Raw genomic sequence first — 21,226 nt, forward strand, 5'->3', positions numbered from 1 at the left:
GATTGAAGGAATTCCAATTTGGCCGGAATGGAAAAACACCAGAGGTGATCGACCATGATCCTTGCACCACGAAAAGAAGGTTTTCCAGGTGCGGTGATAGATGCACATGGACACAGGCTTCCTAGCACTAATCATGGTGGAAATCACGTTGTGAGAGAACCCAGCCTGTGCTAAAATCCAGGATTCAACGGCCACGCCGTCAAAGACAGGGTCCCAGAGTTCTGGTGGTAAATCGGGCTCTGCGAGTGTAGATCCATGCAATCTGGAAGTCGCCAGGGGACGTCGGCAACTAGTTGTATTAGTTCTGCATACCATGCTCGGCGAGGCCAATCTGGCGTGACAAGGATCATTGGTACTCCCTCCGCTCTGATCTTCTTCATGACCCTCGGAAGCAAGGGAAGAGGAGGGAAGATGTACAGGAGCCGGATCCGGTGCCATGGCAGAACTAGGGCGTCTGCTCTGATGGCGCATGGATCACGTGATCGGGCAATGAACCGAGGAACCTTGTTGAAAGACTTCCGGATGAAGAGACCACTTCCCCGAGGCAATGCCTTGGGGACTGAGAAAATCTGCCGCCCAATTTTCTTCGCTCGGCCCAATGGAGGACGTGACTCGCTTCGTGCATCCTGCTCCGGTACCTCCCTGGCGGTTGATAAACGCTACAGCCGTGGCGTTGTCGGATTGGATCGTGATGTGACCTGCGAGGAGACAGTGGAAACTCCGTAGAGCTAATCTGACCGCTTGCATCTCCAAAATGTTGATGGGGAGACTAACTCTTGGGTTGACCAATGACCCTGTGCCGTGTGGCGACGAAAGCCCTCTCCCCAGCCGAGGAAACTTGCGTCGGTGGTTACTACCATATTACTGGGAGAAAAGACCTCCCTTGATTCAGGGAGGACCTCAGTGTCCACCACCCGAGGGATTGCCTGACCCGCAGGGACAGAGGAATCCGACGGTCCAGGGAGAACGGGTTCTTGTCCTAAGCTAACAGCAACGCGTGTTGTAAGGGACAGAGGTAGAACTGTGCAAATGGAACTGCGTCCATCGCTGACACCAACTTTCCTAGAACTCTCATGCCAAAACGAATAGAGTGAGAAAATAGTCGGGAAAGAGTCGGCGCTGCCTGTTGTAAGGCTTGGGTCTCTCCTGGAGGGAGAATGACCAACTCGCGGGAAGTGTCCAAGATCATCCCTAAAAGGGAAATCTGCTGAGCCGGTTTTGGGAAAGACTTTTCAAAGTTTATCTTCCACCCCAGGCGAGAAAGTGTATTTACTGTTATCCATGGATTCCTCGCAGGCTGGAAGGGACGGACCCTTGATGAGCAGGTCATCCGGATACGGTAACACCACCACTCCCCGAAAGTGGAGAATGGCCATTACAGCCGCCATGACCTTGGTAAAAGACCCTGGGGGCGGTGGCGAGTCCGAAGGGCAAGGCAACGAACTGGAAGTGTTCCTCGTGAATTGCAAAAGGCAGGAACTGCTGGTGGGACTGGCAGATCGGAATGTGAAGGTAAGCGTCCTTGATGTCGATGCTAGGAGCTCTCCTTTTTCCATGGAAGCGTCAACTGATCGGAGAAATTCCATTCGGAATCGCCGTACATTGACAAACTGATTTAACAGTTTGAGATCCAGAATGGGTCGCATCGTCCCGTCCTTTTTTGGAACCACAAAAAAAGGTTTGAATCTAATCCCCTGAACCTTTCGTGATGAGGGACCGGAATGATGACTCCGACCCTTAGCAGAGCCTGAACAGCCCGAAGGGAGGCTCCTGTCTTTTTCTTGGGGGGAGAGGAAAGGAAAAACTGAGTTGGAGGGGGAGAAGAAAATTCTGTCTTGTATCCGGAGGACACCAGCTCTCTGACCCACTTGTCGTCATTGGGTACATCTATGAGATTTGGCTCCCCTAGATCCAGAAGCCCTAGGCCTGGGTTTCCAAGAGAGGTTAGGTCTGTATGAGACCTGGGAGCCTCTGTCTCCGCGCGGGGACCGACCTGATCCGGAAGAGAAGGTAGAGGAGGACCAACCGGAATTGTTGCAAGAAGATCGTCGGCTGTTGGTTGCGAAACGGCCGAACAGCCCCTATTGTTGAGGAAGGAATTTACTTCTTCCCCCGGTAGTATCAGAAATGAGCTGGTCCAGTTTCTCTCCAAAACAACGACCCATTTGAAAGGGGAGAGAAAAGTCAACGATCTTTTAGGTGTGGCATCCGCCCGCCAGCCGCGGAGCCATAGGGCTCTTCTAATGGAGATCGCATTAGCGGCAGTTTGAGCCGCGCAATTGTCAGCATGAAAAGAAGCATCTACTACAAAGTCAGCTGCGTGAATTATCTGCCTGGCGACAGTGGTTGCCTCCGGAAGAAGATTGGTGCCTTGGAGGGAAGTAATCAAGACTTCTGCCCAAATGGCCATTGCCTTAGTGACCCAAATTGCCGCGAAAGATGGAAAAAAAACGCTGCTCCTGAAGCTTAAAAAAAAAAAAACTGAACGGGCAAGGTTGTCAATTGGACAATCGGAGGGGTTTCTGACTGAGGAACCCTCAGAAGCAGATACGAGCGTTTTAGAAGCAAGACGCGATACAGGAGGGTCCACCGGAGGGGACTGAAACCAATCCTACATTAGGTCTGGATGAAAAGGGTATTTAGCCTGAGTAGACTTTTGCCCTGTGAACCGCTTATGTGGCCGATCCCTATGTTTCTGGACGGCTGGTAAATAAAGTGCGCACACGCTAGGTTTTCTTAAATGAGCTAGGGTGTGCTGGAGCGGGAATATTTTCCTCATCCAACCTCAGAATCCTGTTGACTGCTTCTATAAGAGAATCAAGCGACTCTTGATCAGTTGGGGGATTTTGAGGGGCTGACGTGTCAGATTCGAATTCAGAGTCGTGCTCGCTGTGAACCTCAGGAGAGGGCGAGCGAGAGACAGGAGTCGCCGATGCTGAGGCGCTGACCGTCCCTTGGACGAGTATGGCCCCTGCTGGTGGACGGTTGCCAGCCGACGCCAGAGCCCTCATTGTGAGGTAAGGACGCTTTCTGCCTGGGTCAGAGACTCCACCGACCGTGACAGGGACGCAGCCCACTCAGGGTTACTAAACGCAGGAGGCCCGTCAGCAGCGGCGGCGAGGGACATTGGAGCGCAGGTCAGGGCGCGGTCCGGGTCGCAGTCCGTGCATAACGGATTAGTCTGTGCACTGGGTAAGGCAGACTTGCAAGTGGTACAGACGGTAAAAAACGCAGTGTGCTTTTTAACAGCCCGTTTAGCCTCCTTAGATTGAGGCATAGCGCTCCTGAAAGGGTTAACGGCAGAGTCTGTCTGCAGCTGCAGGCAATGTGCCGTGAAGGGGTTAAGCTTTAATCTGAGGGCAGATGCAGCTTACCCGGTCCTGTGCTGGGTCCCCCAAGGAGGAAAAACGGTGGCCCTGTGGTGTCACCCGGTATCCGGCTGTCCAGAGCAGGCATAGCGCTCATGAAAGGGTTAACGGCAGCTGAAGACATGGCCCCCGAGAATGAGAGGCGCCAAGAGGAGGGGGCGGCGACGTTAGCACGGGCGACGCTATTCAAACTGCGGCCTAGGGGGCCGCGATGGAGCGCCGGTGCACCGCCGCTGTCGTTAAGTCAATGCTTCTCCCCGGGGACAGGACTCGACCCCATGCCTCCACTCCTGTGCTCAGGCAGGTCGTCGCTATCCGGGGTCTTTCTGTCTCATCCTCCGGGCGATGTAGCAGAGCTGGAGGTCTTAAAGGGGTATGCTCAATCGATCCACCCTGTGGTAGGGGATGGAGAGCTCTGGGGATGATTCAGGGCATCCGAAAAAGCGCTGCTCAAGTCCTTCTCCACAGGGCTGTGGAGTCGGTAAGCCAAACCTGCGACTCCGACTCCTCAATTTCCCTTACACCGACTCCGACATATATTGCTTATATTTAAGTGAAAAATTTATTGTAGTACAATGTGAACATCAGACATTTAATCATTTTTATGATACAATAATCAAGACATTTAGATAGAATATAATATATATTTATTGGAATACAACTTTAGAACACAAAAAACTGTAATAAATTGTAAATATGTAATACACTATGTAATATCGATTATATATATATATATAGTATATACACTCACTGGCCACTTTATTAGGTACACCTGTCCAACTGTGTGTTAAGACTTAATTTCTAATCAGCCAATCACATGGCGGCAACTCAGTGCATTTAGGCATGTAGACATGGTCAAGACAATCTCCTGCAGTTCAAACCGAGCATCAGTATGGGGAAGAAAGGTGATTTGAGTGCCTTTGAACGTGGCATGATTGTTGGTGCCAGAAGGGCTGGTCTGAGTATTTCAGAAACTGCTGATCTACTGGGATTTTCACGCACAACCATCTCTAGGGTTTACAGAGAATGGTCCGAAAAAGAAAAAAAATCCAGTGAGCGGCAGTTCTGTGGCCGGAAATGCCTTGTTGATGCCAGAGGTCAGAGGAGAATGGGCATACTGGTTCGAGCTGATAGAAAGGCAACAGTGACTCAAATTGCCACCCGTTACAACCAAGGTAGGCAGAAGAGCATCTCTGAACGCACAGTGCGTCGAACTTTGAGGCAGATGGGCTACAGCAGCAGAAGACCACACTGGGTACCACTCCTCTCAGCTAAGAACAGGCATCTGATGGCTACTTTCAGCAGGATAATGCGCCATGTCATAAAGCTCGAATCATCTCAGATTGGTTTCTTGAACATGACAATGAGTTCACTGTACTCAAATGGCCTCCTCAGTCACCAGATCTCAATCCAATAGAGCATCTTTGGGATGTGGTGGAACGGGAGATTCGCATCAGGGATGTGCAGCCGACAAATCTGCGCCAACTGTGTGATGCCATCATGTCAATATGGTCCAAAATCTCTGAGGAATGCTTCCAGCACCTTGTTGAATCTCTGCCACGAAGAATTGAGGCAGTTCTGAAGGCAAAAGGGGGTCCAACCCGTTACTAGCATGGTGTACCTAATAAAGTGGCCAGTGAGTGTATATATATAACACTATGTAATAAACTATGTACCGTAAGTGGCAAAAAACAGTTTTCAACAAAAACCTACTAAATAACATTTGTGCAGTCTATGAATTTGTTCTAAGAAATAGAATCGCCTCCATCAGATCGTCCTTCATAGATGACCTAAAATCTGACCTAATAATTTTAAGGCCAGAGAACAACCTCTCTACACTAACTTGGGTTGGAGGCAAAGCCGTAACCACATGGGCAACATCTCTAACAATTTCCGGGTATAAAGGAATTGCCTCATGCACAGTCAGTTTTGATGAACGGTTGAATTTTTCTTTTTCTTTGAGAGCAAGTGAAACATTTTGCTGAAATATGGTCAATCTGCTTGCTATATGAGACGAAGTGAAATCTTTTTCCTTGCAGCAACGCTTTGCCTGCTCCATATCATCCAAATACTTGTCAAAGTCAAACACCTCATCTGATGAGGATGAAGATATGGCAGCAGTAGCACTGACAGGACCCAAGTCCTCTTGCGCCTGGCAGTCCTCCTGTAGGCCACTCATCCTAACTGCTACCTTCACTCAGAGCTTCTTTTCCTTTAGTAAGCTGTTGATCATCAAGCAATATACGATGACTTGGGTCCACATAAACAGCTGCCAGAAAAAAATTATTTTCCAATAGCTGTGTCTCTCTCCGTTTCATTGAAGCAGAAATGCCATCTGCGATTAAATCTCCTCTTTGGGACAGGCAAAATAGCAAGTTCTTCCACTCCCTTATGAAAATGCCAGGAGTTAAATCCTCAGCTTGTAATTTTTTAGTCATGGTAAATAGGTGATTAAGCAATTCCTTTAATTCAGCCACCTGTGTCCATTGACCTTCATTTAGGGTTAAATTAGGGTTCACCATATCTATAAGAAACGGTTTTAGCCAGGATAAAAACTAGGGGGGGGGGGGCAGAACCTCAAACTGTTCCGCAGAATCTCATACTGCACCCCTCAGATGCTGCAGAACCTTATACTTCACACCCTACACTTGAAAATAAAGCCTGCAATTTAAGAAGATGTGGTGAATGCAGTCTATTTATTCCAACTATCAATTGATGTTGATGTGTTACTGAAGACGAGCAATGCCTGTCCTGGGCGTCCTTTTGGGCAGCTATGAGGTGTACCTGACTGGTGCTAAAAAAAAGCAGTGTTAGGCCGGTTTCACACTAGCGCATTTTCAACGCGCGCACGGCCGGGGGTAGCTCCGCCCCCGATCCGGCTCTCTGCCCGGCGTGCCCGCCCCTTCCTTGTAGCGCCGCCTCCTAGCGGACAGCGGCGCCTGCGATCGGCGCACCCTATCTTTAGCATAGGGTGCGCCGATCGTGCGCAGGCCGTGCGCTAGTTGCGCTTTGACCTGCGCTGCGCACTTTTGACGGTGCGCCGTGCGCGCCAAAATCAAACTTTTCGGATTTTGGCGCGCACGGCGCACCGTCAAAAGTGCGCAGCGCAGGTCAAAGCGCAACTAGCGCACGGCCTGCGCACGATCGGCGCACCCTATGCTAAAGATAGGGTGCGCCGATCGCAGGCGCCGCTGTCCGCTAGGAGGCGGCGCTACAAGGAAGGGGCGGGCACGCCGGGCAGAGAGCCGGATCGGGGGCGGAGCTACCCCCGGCCGTGCGCGCGTTGAAAATGCGCTAGTGTGAAACCGGCCTAAGTCTTTGTGCTATCCGGCTTTCATTCTTTTTGGTACAGATATGATATGGATAGACAGATATGGATAAATGGATAGATAGAGCAGATTTCTAATCTGCTTTTGCTATTGAAAACATTATTTATGAGCTCAAAAACCTTTCAGGTAATGCGTTTTTTTAAAAAGCTGATCTGCTTTTGCAGCTGAAAAACGTATCCTCAAAAAACGCAGCAAAAACGCTGTGTGTGAATGTAGCCTTTGATCAGGAATAGAACAGCCATTTATAGGATATTTCATAACTTTCCCAAACTCCTATGAAAAAATATTCAGCACATTCTGCATTGAATTACTGTACCCAATTTATTGTATATTTAAGGAGTTGGAACATTTTATACCGAATCCACCAAAATGAGCTCCGACTCCACAGCCCTGCAAGTTCTCCATGCACTCCTGTGCTATGTCCTGTTGCGCTTGCCCTCGTATCCGTGGAGTACCAACCGTAAGGGAACAATCGTCAGAGGAATCAGCCCCATTCGTCGCAGGAAAGTGTACGGGGAGGTATACTCCGGTTCGGGGGAGAGCGGGCCGTAGAAAGGAACCGTCGCCTCCTTCACTCCGTTAATTAAAAAATAAAAAAACGGTGGGGTCTGAAGCCAGACCCAAGTTCCTCCTGTAGACACTAAGCAAGAACTGGAGAAATCTCAGCCAGTGAGAGGGTGTATACTGCAGGGGAGGAGCTAACTTTTTTCTGGTTTACCTAGTGTCCTCCTAGTGGCAAGCAGCATAACACCCACTGTCTCTGTGTCCCCCAATGAGGCGCAGGAGAAAATGACATAAATGCTAAATGGCAAAAAAGATGTAAACTTCCATATTAGTAAATGGGATGGACCAATTCAAATACATCAATTAGTAGGCAAAATAGGCTGCACTGAAGAGCTTATAGATGTCACTGAGCATTACAAGGCTAATACAGCGGCGTGGGGGTCTCAGACTAACGCTCTTTTACAGTTCGCATTCAACAGACACACATGGGTACAACATTCGAGTGTCGTCAGCGTCATACATGACATACAACTTTGCCATCTTACCCATTTTGCCTTGCTATAGACTCCAAACGGTCCGTCATTGCAGACAGGGAAGACACTGAAAACAGAAAGGTCTGATTAACGCCCTACTAGAAGAATAATCTGCATTAGTGGCCATAGGGCACTACTCACCTTTTAAAGCTTTCTGTAGAGTTTCCAGACAAGTCATCAATTGCTGGTGACCTCCAGTCATCATCCCCGTCCTCTTCTCCTGCAAGACCTGAAATATTGGTACAAGTGCCCTAGAGACACAAAAGAAGTCTACACATCTCTAGCTTCTTACCATAATTTGCCGCACCAACTTAACAGTTTCAGGCCATGGTCGATTCTGGCTGTACTTGGCATGGAGGCGTTCTAGGAGGGAACTCATTTTAGCTGGGACCCTGTTGGGAAAAAATATCAGATTATTACCATGAATAAGAAATAATAAAAGTATAATCAGACATAACACAGAAGTGTCTGGCAGAAGCAATAGTGATCAAACATATCTAGATATCAAGGATCAATTTTAACCAATAGATAAAGGGGTTGTCCATAGGATCAGTGGGGTCACACCCAACAATCAGCTGTTATCAGCCACAAGTACAATGGTGTGCACAGCTCCGCCGTTATCTAGGGTCTGCCGCCAGGTATTGCAGCTCATCTCCTGTTATTTCAATATGGAGCGGCTACCAAATAGTGGGATGGAGTTGCGGCTGTCCTATATGCACACATTGGACCCCCTGCGGTGGTGATAACAGCTGATTGGTGAGGATGCCACGTTACGGACTCCCACCAATCTGATATTGATTACCTAATCGAAGGATAAGTCATCAACAGCAAAGCAGTGGACAAGCCCTCTAACAGAAATTATGCTGCAGAATACAAGTATTTACAGGAACAGACATGTCAGGACAGGTCATCGTTTATATGGCATTTACTGAAACGGGTGAAGGAATTAATAATGTTATTCCTCACTCACTCGCCCCAATCAGCGAATGTAATGATACCAATCTATGGTACTAGCATATATTCATTGGACTGCACTCGGATGTCATCTGAGCGGTCTGATTTCCGCGCCCTGCCACAATGGAGAATTTTTTTTCTCCATCTTGTCCTCATCAGAAAACGCTATGCTAATTAGAGAGTCATTAGGGCCATTGGCCAAAGCCTTTAGGATTAGGGAATCTCCATCCGACTTGTGTAAGGTCAGACAATTGTAGCAAGCAAGTTCCCGATTATCACCTTGTACCTTTATTGACTCCGCTGATATTGTGTCACTTCTTTATGATGCCTTGAGATTGAAAACCACAAATCTGAGGACAGAGTGCCTTTAATTTGCACACAAAAAAAACCCATCTCTTATGCCTTGTACCCCAATTACTGGGTGTTTTTGGCATGTTTTTCACAACACTCGACAAGGGGGCAAAGTCTATCAGAAAGTGGACAGTGAAAGGGGCACAGCCTAAATTTTGTGGCATGAAACGGCACAACTTGATGTGACTTAGAGGACCAAAGCAACCAATGGTAGGTGTAGACTTCTGTACAGTCTAAAAGTGGGCCAAATTCATCCCCACGATAACCTGGTGCATTCCAAGTCTGTCTACTAATTATACAGCTAATGTCAAACAATGGAGCGGATCCAACACATAAAGGAAACACCTGCTCCTGTGTGCATCAAGAGCCACGTATGTGATCTAAGCTATTCCTGGGGAGACCAACAAAATTCGCTCAGGTGGTCTTACATTATACAGGAAAAAAAAAAAACTTTTACAAAACTTTTCAAAAAACTCTTCAGTAAATGCAAAACTCTCCAAAGGAGCATTTCAACATGAAAAAAATCGTTTTTGACCGTCTCAAAAAATAAATAAATTTCTGTCTGAACGCAGCCTAAGATAGCTGGCCAGCCCTAATGTGTATAGGGGGTCTGTGTGTAAGCACCGTGCCCCCCAAAGAGCCTGGGTGCCATCATGGCGTCCGTCATTGTGAGAACAGCACTGAGGACTCTTCCTGTCACATAGACAGACTAGAAAGGTTATTTATAGTTAGAAACAGCGCCCCCCTTGTATGTAGGCCGGGTCTGGTATGGCAGCTCGGTCCTATACGAGACGAAGGAAGAGGCGCTGATATTACAGAATAAGCTCGTCCCTCTAGGGCACGGCTCTGCGTCATGGGCACGGCTCTGCGTCATGGGCACGGCTCTGCGTCATGGGCACGGCTCTGCGTCATGGGTTCGGGTCTGTGTCATGGGTTCGGGTCTGTGTCATGGGCACGGCTCTGCGTCATGGGTTCGGGTCTGTGTCATGGGCACGGCTCTGCGTCATGGGTTCGGGTCTGTGTCATGGGCACGGCTCTGCGTCATGGGCACGGCTCTGCGTCATGGGCACGGCTCTGCGTCATGGGTTCGGGTCTGTGTCATGGGCTCGGGTCTGTGTCATGGGCACGGCTCTGCGTCATGGATTCGGGTCTGCGTCATGGGCACGGCTCTGCGTCATGGGCACGGCTCTGCGTCATGGGCACGGCTCTGCGTCATGGGCACGGCTCTGCGTCATGGGCACGGCTCTGCGTCATGGGCACGGCTCTGCGTCATGGGCACGGCTCTGCGTCATGGGTTCGGGTCTGTGTCATGGGCACGGCTCTGCGTCATGGGTTCGGGTCTGCGTCATGGGCACGGCTCTGCGTCATGGGCACGGCTCTGCGTCAAGGGTTCGGGTCTGCGTCATGGGCACGGCTCTGCGTCATGGGCACGGCTCTGCGTCATGGGCACGGCTCTGCGTCATGGGCTCGGGTCTGTGTCATGGGCACGGCTCTGCGTCATGGGCACGGCTCTGCGTCATGGGCACGGCTCTGCGTCATGGGTTCGGGTCTGCGTCATGGGCACGGCTCTGCGTCATGGGCACGGCTCTGCGTCATGGGCACGGCTCTGCGTCATGGGCACGGCTCTGCGTCATGGGCACGGCTCTGCGTCATGGGCACGGCTCTGCGTCATGGGCTCGGGTCTGCGTCATGGGTTCGGGTCTGTGTCATGGGCACGGCTCTGCGTCATGGGCACGGCTCTGCGTCATGGGTTCGGGTCTGCGTCATGGGCACGGCTCTGCGTCATGGGCACGGCTCTGCGTCATGGGCACGGCTCTGCGTCATGGGCACGGGTCTGCGTCATGGGCACGGGTCTGTGTCATGGGTTCGGGTCTGTGTCATGGGCACGGCTCTGCGTCATGGGCACGGCTCTGCGTCATGGGCACGGCTCTGCGTCATGGGTTCGGGTCTGTGTCATGGGCACGGGTCTGTGTCATGGGCACGCTGCGGCTTTCCGCCCAGATCGGTGGAGGGGAAATCAGACGCGTATTACGGTGACACCGGCGCGCCTCACTCCACATCGAGCAGCGATAGCGACGAGCACGCACGTACCTGCTGGAGGCGGCCATGGTCAGTGTCCTACACAATACCCACCGATCAGGCCCCGTCCCGGCAGGTATCAGTGCAGATAGTGCGACACAGCTGCGATCATCTCACCGGTCTGCAGAAAGGGTTAACGCTCCCCTGTCCGCCATCTTCATCTCCCCTCCCCCAGTTACCGACCTCCATATATATCCGACAGCCTCCGGCCGTCACCCATCATGACGGCCAGGCAATAGGGACGGGCCCTCCTCAGCACCGCACTCACCCTGCGCCGTGCTCCCCAGGTGTTCCTCCGATGCGGGCGGCCGCGGCCTGCTCCCCGATCCCAGCACCCGGAACCTCCGCCGATTTCCCATTGACCTCGCGAGACTTCCCCGAGATTATCGTAGTGACTCGGGGATCAGAACGCGAGAGCTCAGCAGGCCTCGCTCGTAACGATGGTAACAGTGAGAGTAACGCCGGTGCGCGCCGCTAGGTGGCAGCAGTCTCCTTCTTTCACTTCCCATTTGGTTCAGGAAGTAAAAAAAGAGCACTGCGAACAGAAAAGCTGTTACCTATGGCAACCGTGCTGTTACCCATAGCAACCGACCACAGACACTTCCCTTTTAACGTTTTTCAGTAACACTAGTGTAATCTACATCTAAAAATACTGTAACCCCCTGGCAGACCCCAGACCGGTCAATAAGATCCATCAAGTTTCAGGCGATAGCTGACAAATAATAGATGCCATGGTTATTCTAGGATAGGTGATAAATGTATGATCTGCAGAGGTCCATAGTTGACAACTTTATGTAAGCCGTGCCCAAAATTGGCTGCTCATTAGTGATGGGCAAACGTGCTCGGATAACGTCTTATCCAAGTATATGGAGGTGCTTGTATATTATGTTCAAGTCCCTGCAGCTGCATGATTTGAGGCTGTTAGGCCAGGTTCACATAGCGTTAATGCAGTCCATTCAACGCATAGCGCTAATGGACTGCGTTAACTGTGGCGCCCCTGAGGCTCAGTCGCCACAGAGGTACTGCACCTTCTCCTAAGGTGTGGTACCCCACCATCCAGGTAAGTTGGGGGCTCCTGACCACGCTCCAACACTCGCACTCCACACAACAGAGTAGTTCAGCAAAGCCACATTGCGGCTCCCTGCTTAGAGAGAAGCAGAGCACCTTTGGTGGTTCCCTGCTTGGAACACTAAACGTGCTGGGAGGCGGGTGGAGTTGAGAATACATATAAAAGAGCGGGATGGTTTAGGATTACAGGTCAGTCTGACAGGAGGTCAGCGAGGAAGGAAGCCACTCGGGAGGAGTGGGGATCCCTGGAAGAAGGGATGGAGGAAGGAGTGCTGCAGCTGCCTCAGTGACCTGAGCCAGCTGGCACGGGAAAGGAAAGGAAAGAAGGAGAAAGACATAGAACTGAAATCTGAACTTCCATAGAAGGGAAAGACAAGTACGGAACGTAGGAGTAAAGGGAACACAGAGGACGTGGGTTAGAGGAAGAACCCTGCCTAGAAGTTCTGAGCGCAAGGCCGGGGCCCTGTCCCCGAGGTTGTATGGACACTAATGGCTCTGCAGCAGACACCGGTGGAGTAGTAGGCTGTAAATGCACTACTCCCATCTAAGACTTGAGGTCACAACAGCAACACGGATAGAGAGCCGGGACTTAGGAGTAGAGAGTCCCCGAAGCAGGCTACAGCTGTCTGCCGTACAAGTAGAGTTCTTGGGAACATCTGTCAGGAGGAACTCCAGTGTACCACGGTACTGGAGATCTTCACACTTAAAGGCGCTATAGAGGAGACGTTCAGGAAAGGCACATAAGTTGGCGGAGTGTGGAAGGGAGCATTCCATCTTGCCTGGTGGTTGACTGAGTCCCTGACCCGGAGGACACGGCACAGAAGCGGGCACTACAGACTGTGAGTAAAGCTTTGGAACTACATGCCCTGATGTCCTCCATTCCTTCCTGCGTCCGTCTGCCTGACACTGCTACATCCCCTGCGCCGGACACTACACCACCTACAGTTGTGGCCAAAAGTATTGACACCCCTGCAATTTTGTCGGATAATACTCAGTTTCTTCCTGAAAATTATTGCAAACACAAATTCTTTGTTATTATTCTCTTCATTTAATTTGTCTTAAATGAAAAAACACAAAAAGAATTGTCCTAAAGCCAAATTGGATATAATTCCACACCAAACATAAAAAAGAGGGTGGACAAAAGTATTGGCACTGTTTGAAAAATCATGTGATGCTTCTCTAATTTGTGTAATTAGCAGCACCTGTAACTTACCTGTGGCACCTAACAGGTGTTGGCAATAACTAAATCACACTTGCAGCCAGTTGACATGGATTAAAGTTGACTCAACCGCTGTCCTGTGTCATTGTGTGTACCACATTGAGCATGGAGAAAAGAAAGAAGACCAAAGAACTGTCTGAGGACTTGAGAAACCAAATTGTGAGGAAGCATCAGCAATCTCAAGGCTACAAGTCCATCTCCAAAGACCTGAATGTTCCTGTGTCTACCGTACGCAGTGTCATCAAGAAGTTTAAAGCTCATGGCACTGTGGCTAACCTCCCTAGATGTGGACGGAAAAGAAAAAATGACAAGAGATTTCAACGCAAGATTGTGCTCATGTTGGATAAAGAACCTCGACTAACATCCAAACAAGTTCAAGCTGCCCTGCAGTCCGAGGGTACAACAGTGTCAACCCGTACTATCCGTCGGCGTCTGAATGAAAAGAAACTGTATGATAGGAGACCCAGGAAGACCCCACTTCTTACCCAGAGACATAAAAAAGCCAGGCTGGAGTTTGCCAAAACTTACCTGAAAAAGCCTAAAACGTTTTGGAAGAATGTTCTCTGGTCAGATGAGACAAAAGTAGAGCTTTTTGGGCAAAGGCATCAACATAGCGTTTACAGGAGAAAAAAAGAGGCATTCAAAGAAAAAAACACGGTCCCTACAGTCAAACATGGCGGAGGTTCCCTGATGTTTTGGGGTTGCTTTGCTGCCTCTGGCACTGGACTGCTTGACCGTGTGCATGGCATTATGAAGTCTGAAGACTATCAACAAATTTTGCAGCATAATGTAGGGCCCAGTGTGAGAAAGCTGGGTCTCCCTCAGAGGTCATGGGTCTTCCAGCAGGACAATGACCCAAAACACACTTCAAAAAGCACTAGAAAATGGTTTGAGAGAAAGCACTGGAGACTTCTAAGGTGGCCAGCAATGAGTCCAGACCTGAATCCCATAGAACACCTGTGGAGAGATCTAAAAATGGCAGTTTGGAGAAGGCACCCTTCTAATATCAGGGACCTGGAGCAGTTTGCCAAAGAAGAATGGTCTAAAATTCCAGCAGAGCATTGTAAGAAACTCATTGATGGTTACCGGAAGCGGTTGGTCGCAGTTATTTTGGCTAAAGGTTGTGCAACCAAGTATTAGGCTGAGGGTGCCAATACTTTTGTCTGGCCCATATTTGGAGTTTTGTGTGAAATGATCAATGTTTTGCTTTTTGCTTCATTCTGTTTTGTGTTTTTTTTCATTTAAGACAAATTAAATGAAGATAATAATGCCAAAGAATTTGTGATTGCAATCATTTTCAGTAAGAAACTGAGTATTATCTGACAAAATTGCAGGGGTGTCAATACTTTTGGCCACAACTGTACTACATACATAAAACATGCTACATACATACTACATACATACTACATACAATACATTCATACGGTACATATAACAGAGTACATACTCACCATCACTTGTCACTTTGATCCCCGAAGCCAGTGCCATCTGTAAAAAATATTAAAATAAACAACCAATATACTCCCTGATCCGCAGAAATCCACGAGTGTCCCACGACAATCTCCCGTGGAGAACAGCAGCATCAGCTGATGCGACCGCTCTTTAGGGGCTCCAGGAATACAATGACGGGAGGTAGGTATCCTTCCACACTGTATTCCTCCGCCACTGTAAAAAAATAGTCCCTAGTCTTACTTTTGGCATTGCTGTGTGAGAAAGTTCCCACGCAGCTTTTGCCATAAAATGAGACCAGTGAACTATAGTAACCTCTCAGTGATGCACTGCAGGAGATCGTCGTGGGACACTCGTGGATTTCTGTGGATCAGGGAGTATATTGGTTGTTTGTTATTTTAATATTTTTTACAGTGAGATGACACTGGCTTCTGGGATCAAAGTGACAAGTGATGGTGAGTATGTACTCTGTTATATGTACTGTCTGTATGTATTGTATGAATGTATTGTATGTAGTATGTTGTATGTATGTAGTATGTATGCATGTATGATGTATGTAGTATGTATGTATATATGTACTATGTATGTAGTATGTACTGTATGTATTATGTAGTATGTATGTTGTATGAATGTAGTATATATGTTGTATGAATGTAGTATATACTGTATGCAGTATGTACAGTGGGGAAAAAAAGTATTTAGTCAGTCAGCAATAGTGCAAGTTCCACCACTTAAAAAGATGAGAGGCGTCTGTAATTTACATCATAGGTAGACCTCAACTATGGGAGACAAACTGAGAAAAAAAAAACCAGAAAATCACATTGTCTGTTTTTTTTTCATTTTATTTGCATATTATGGTGGAAAATAAGTATTTGGTCAGAAACAAGCAATCAAGATTTCTGGCTCTCACAGACCTGTAACTTCTTCTTTAAGAGTCTCCTCTTTCCTCCACTCATTACCTGTAGTAATGGCACCTGTTTAAACTTGTTATCAGTATAAAAAGACACCTGTGCACACCCTCAAACAGTCTGACTCCAAACTCCACTATGGTGAAGACCAAAGAGCTGTCAAAGGACACCAGAAACAAAATTGTAGCCCTGCACCAGGCTGGGAAGACTGAATCTGCAATAGCCAACCAGCTTGGAGTGAAGAAATCAACTGTGGGAGCAATAATTAGAAAATGGAAGACATACAAGACCACTGATAATCTCCCTCGATCTGGTGCTCCACGCAAAATCCCACCCCGTGGGGTCAGAATGATCACAAGAACGGTGAGCAAAAATCCCAGAACCACGCGGGGGGACCTAGTGAATGAACTGCAGAGAGCTGGGACCAATGTAACAAGGCCTACCATAAGTAACACACTACGCCACCATGGACTCAGATCCTGCAGTGCCAGACGTGTCCCACTGCTTAAGCCTGTACATGTCCGGGCCCGTCTGAAGTTTGCTAGAGAGCATTTGGATGATCCAGAGGAGTTTTGGGAGAATGTCCTATGGTCTGATGAAACCAAACTGGAACTGTTTGGTAGAAACACAACTTGTCTTGTTTGGAGGAAAAAGAATACTGAGTTGCATCCATCAAACACCATACCTACTGTAAAGCATGGTGGTGGAAACATCATGCTTTGGGGCTGTTTCTCTGCAAAGGGGCCAGGACGACTGATCCGGGTACATGAAAGAATGAATGGGGCCATGTATCGTGAGATTTTGAGTGCAAACCTCCTTCCATCAGCAAGGGCATTGAAGATGAAACGTGGCTGGGTCTTTCAACATGACAATGATCCAAAGCACACCGCCAGGGCAACGAAGGAGTGGCTTCGTAAGAAGCATTTCAAGGTCCTGGAGTGGCCTAGCCAGTCTCCAGATCTCAACCCTATAGAAAACCTTTGGAGGGAGTTGAAAGTCCGTGTTGCCAAGCGAAAAGCCAAAAACATCACTGCTCTAGAGGAGATCTGCATGGAGGAATGGGCCAACATACCAACAACAGTGTGTGGCAACCTTGTGAAGACTTACAGAAAACGTATGACCTCTGTCATTGCCAACAAAGGATATATCACAAAGTATTGAGATGAAATTTTGTTTCTGACCAAATACTTATTTTCCACCATAATATGCAAATAAAATGAAAAAAAAAACAGACAATGTGATTTTCTGGATTTTTTTTTCTCAGTTTGTCTCCCATAGTTGAGGTCTACCTATGATGTAAATTACAGACGCCTCTCATCTTTTTAAGTGGTGGAACTTGCACTATTGCTGACTGACTAAATACTTTTTTTCCCCACTGTATGTTGTATGAATGTAGTATATATGTATGTAGTATGTATGTATGCTGCATGTATGTAGTATTTATGTATGTTGCATGAATGTAGTATATATGAAGTATGTATGTTGTATGAATTTTGTATATATGTAGTATGTATGTAGTATGTATGTATATTTTTGTTTTTTTACATTCAACACATTAGCCGGATGATGGGACTACTACTGTCCCATCATTGGCTAATGTGTCAATCACTGTCATTGTAGCGGGCATAGCCCGATGGGACTTGTAGTTCCATCGGACGATGCCTGCACACACACACAACCCCCTGCAGGCCCGTACAGACCCCCCGGCAGGCCCGTACAGACCCCCCGGCAGGCCCGTACAGACCCCCCGGCAGGCCCGCACAGACCCCCGGCAGGCCCGCACAGACCCCCGGCAGACCCGCACAGACCGCGTATCATGATGACATCATTTCAGCAGCCAATCACAGACCCCCTGCAGGCCCGCACAGACCCCCTGCAGGCCCGCACAGACCCCCGGCAGCCCCGCACAGACCCCCGGCAGCCCCGCACAGACCCCCGGCAGGCCCGCACAGACCCCCGGCAGGCCCGCACAGACCCCCGGCAGGCCCGCACAGACCCCCGGCAGGCCCGCACAGACCGCGTATCATGATAACATCATTTCAGCAGCCAATCACAGCCATGCCATTAGTTAACATGGCTAACACAACTGGCTCATTGCATTATGGGAACTTCCGATTCCGGTATTCGATATTGTAAAAATATCGGAACTCGGTATCGGAACTCTAATACAGCGAATATCGGCCGATACTCGATATTTGCCGTATCGGAATGCTCAACACTACTAATAACTGAAAATGAAAAGCAACACCTGACAAACGCTGCTGTGCTGACGTACCCAATAAACCCTTACTATTCAACTGGCATAAGTACTCAGTCGTAACTTGCAATCTCGAATTCTCACACACCTGAACCGGTCTATGACACACCAACTGGCACCATTCCATCCATGCCTTACCATATGCTTGCCACGTCGACTGGGACACAGAGGAACGGACGAGAGACATCAACTGCTCCCGACCACATCCCACAGAAGCGGCGGGCAACTGAAAACCTCCGGCAGGGCATTGGGACAAGGATCTGTGGAAACCTGCGAATCAGAAAAATCAAAAAGTTAGACGGCAAACCATCGAGTTCCTGCACAAGTTGAGCCCGGAGCCAAATATTGAACCTCAAACATAGCAAAGCCAGTCTACACAGAAGGCCCAACACCGGCAGAGACCTGGACGACATGTGGTTGATACAGCATGACACGCCCTGATTAACAGTCTGCAAATGAAGTTCCTGATTGCACAGCAATCCACCCCATAGCTCAATCGAGATGACAATCGGGAAAATCTAACAGCTTCAGGCTGGGGGTTAGCAGAGCACCCCTCGTGGAACCCTGCTTCATAACATGAGATGTGCTGGGAGGCGGGTGGAGTGAGATGATATAAAAGAGTGGGAAGAGTGAGAGTTAGGGGAGAGAGAGTTGGTTAGTGAGAGAAGAGAGAAGATGGGTGTCTGAAGGACGTGCTGCAGCAGGTCCCAGTGATCTGGGCTGCTGGCACGAGAAAGACCAGAGAAAGAGACTGATAAGATTGATAACCTAACCTTCCAGAAGAGAGAGAGAACAGATCGGAACGAAGGAGAATAGAAGGACAGTGGGAAGCTGGTTGAAGAAAGATAGAGAACCCTTCCAGTCCAGAGAGCGCAAAGGCCGGGGCCCGGTCCCCGAGGTTGATTGGATCTTTATGTCCCGCAACAGACACCGGGGGAGTAGTGAGCCGCTAACACCTTGCTCCCATCATAGACTTGGGACACAACAGCAACTGAATAGAGAGCCGGGACGCAGTGAGGAGTCCCCGAAGCAGGCTACAGCTGTCTAGTAAAGACTAGGAACACCTAGAGAGAGGCATTCCAGGGTAACTAAGTACTGGAGTGCTTCGCACCTAAAGGCGCATTGGAGGAGTCGTTCAGTAAGGTACATGTTGGCGGAGTGTGGAAGGGAGAATCCTATCCTGCCTGGAGGTTGGCTGGAGCCCTGACCTGGAGAACATGGTACGGAGGCAGGCAGTTGAGTGAACTGCAAACAGTGAGTAAAGCTTTGGAACCGCATACTCTGGTGTCCTCCAGTTATTCCCGCACCACAACACCTGGGTACCAGCCTCCATACCATTCTGCACCTCTCCTCATCCATTGCACCTACACTGCCCTGGGACTACAGCTCCACCTGTGGGGAGCTATACCATCTCTGCTGCACCACACCATCAGTCCCAGCGGATCTGTATGCAGCGCTGGCTCAACATCTTACTTGCCAAACACCACGGGTGGCATCCCGAACTATTCTAATAAACATTAACACCATTAACATCACCACCATTGATATTGGGCGCCCAGGGCCACGGACCGGGTCAATGCTGCTGTGACACATTCCCACCTTGACACCGGCCTGGTACCGAGTACCCCGCTGCCCTGGGTGTGCAAGGGCGACCCACCCGCAGCCTGGTCTTCCTCCTTAGGCCGTGGTCAGACTTGCGACTGTGAAGCGAGAAACTCGCATCAATACCCGGCACTGCCACCGGCACTTGGGACCGGAGTGTGCGGCTGCATAGAAATACAGTGCTCGGTATTGATGCGCGAGTTTCTCGCAAGTCTGACCCTGGCCTTATACCGACTCTAGACCAGTGTTTCCTAATCTCCAGCCCTCATGGCCTCCAACACATCAGCGATAGAAATTGATACTCTACAGCAGAGGTCCCCAACCTGCAGCTAGGAAGACACATGTGGCTCGCGGTCCCAGGAATTGTGGCTCGCGTCTTTCTGCCACCTTAGTGCTTTAGCTCCAGGTCTAGCAAACAGGTATGAAGAGTACATCTCAAAATCGTGCATTTTTTAGTAGCCCTGCCCAGAAGAGCAGATCTGGAGGCACATATACCGGTCTTAGGATTTTAGAGATGTTTTAGGTATGGTACGCTGGAGGATGATACTACCTGTTAGAATATGATTCACATGTCATTGTCTCCGGTATGTGTGGTGACAGTTTTCTCATGTACCGGAGACACTGACACACGTAGACCCTGTGTCCGTGTGCAAAACATGCAGACATGTCCATTTTTACCCGGACACACGGGCCGCAAAACGTGCCTCACACGTGCACATGGAAAACAGTGCACACTGTCCTCCGTGTGCACGAATGGCCGCCGGGGAAGTAACGCTACTGTAAGCCATTGTCCCCCGGCGGCAGGTGCTTAAGCCGGCTATCATCCATCCTCCCCTACTCTGCCGGCGAGCAGAGGAGAATGAATGAATAAAAAACTGACCTGCTGTGACCTCCAGACCGTGGAAGAATGCAAGTGATGAGGTCACGGCAGTTCAAGCTCTGTCACAGTGACCTCATTCTTCCACGGTCCGGAGGTCACAGCAGGTCAGTCTTTCATTCATTCATTCATTCTCCTCTGCTCGCGCTGATCGCGGCAGAGCAGGGGAGAATAAATGACAGCGGCTTCAGCACCAGCCGCCGAGGGACAGCGGCTTACAGTAGCGCTACTTCCCCGGCGGCCATCCGTGTGGTCCTGATGAGGCACACGGTTGCCACACGTGTGCCGCATGTAGTACACACACGGACACTGATATCTCTTGTAATGATTTTTCTGGTACCGGAAATATCAGGACGTGTGAAACCGACCTTAGAGGAGGTGCTCAAAGCTGGATGTGACAGTGTGTTGGGAGTTCTTGATGGGAGAATACTGAATGGGGGCATTGTGGGAAGCCCCCTGGATCTCAGTATACTGCTTTGAAGTGGTTTCTGTGGAAAAGCTTTGGTTATCATTATACCTGTAATGGGGGCTTTGGTTGACACTGCTTTGAAGGGGACATGAGCAGGATGTTGCTCGGGACACCCTCCTCAGAGCTGAATGTGGTTCTCAAGGTCAAAAAGGTTGGGGACCGCTGCTCTACAGATATGTGCACACAGTGGAAAGTGGAAAAATACATCCAGGTTTACATGCGCACTTCTCTTTTCAACAGAAATGGATGGTTTCAAAAC

At 49.2% G+C, this 21,226-nt stretch overlaps 1 protein-coding gene across 3 annotated transcripts in view; it reads right to left on the bottom strand.

Moving 5' to 3' along the window:
- The window catches only part of MED1 (mediator complex subunit 1), an 83,655-nt gene that overhangs the window by 39,938 nt on the left and 22,491 nt on the right, over nucleotides 1-21,226 (bottom strand). Inside the window, exons 2-5 of one of the 3 annotated variants that reach the window (XM_073572552.1) lie at nucleotides 18,158-18,289; nucleotides 8,027-8,126; nucleotides 7,876-7,954; nucleotides 7,747-7,801 (exon numbers count right to left, since the gene is read on the bottom strand). In XM_073572552.1, coding sequence (XP_073428653.1) covers nucleotides 7,747-7,801; nucleotides 7,876-7,954; nucleotides 8,027-8,126; nucleotides 18,158-18,289 — 366 coding nt within the window. Of the gene's footprint in view, nucleotides 1-7,746; nucleotides 7,802-7,875; nucleotides 7,955-8,026; nucleotides 8,127-11,130; nucleotides 11,274-11,386; nucleotides 11,599-18,157; nucleotides 18,290-21,226 lie in introns of those variants that run through there. The other 2 variants (XM_073572555.1, XM_073572553.1) reach the window with 2 other exon arrangements.

This window comes from Dendrobates tinctorius, unplaced genomic scaffold, assembly GCF_039654945.1.
Source record: "Dendrobates tinctorius isolate UK_male_01 unplaced genomic scaffold, ASM3965494v1 ptg000032l, whole genome shotgun sequence".
NCBI lineage: Eukaryota > Metazoa > Chordata > Amphibia > Anura > Dendrobatidae > Dendrobates > Dendrobates tinctorius.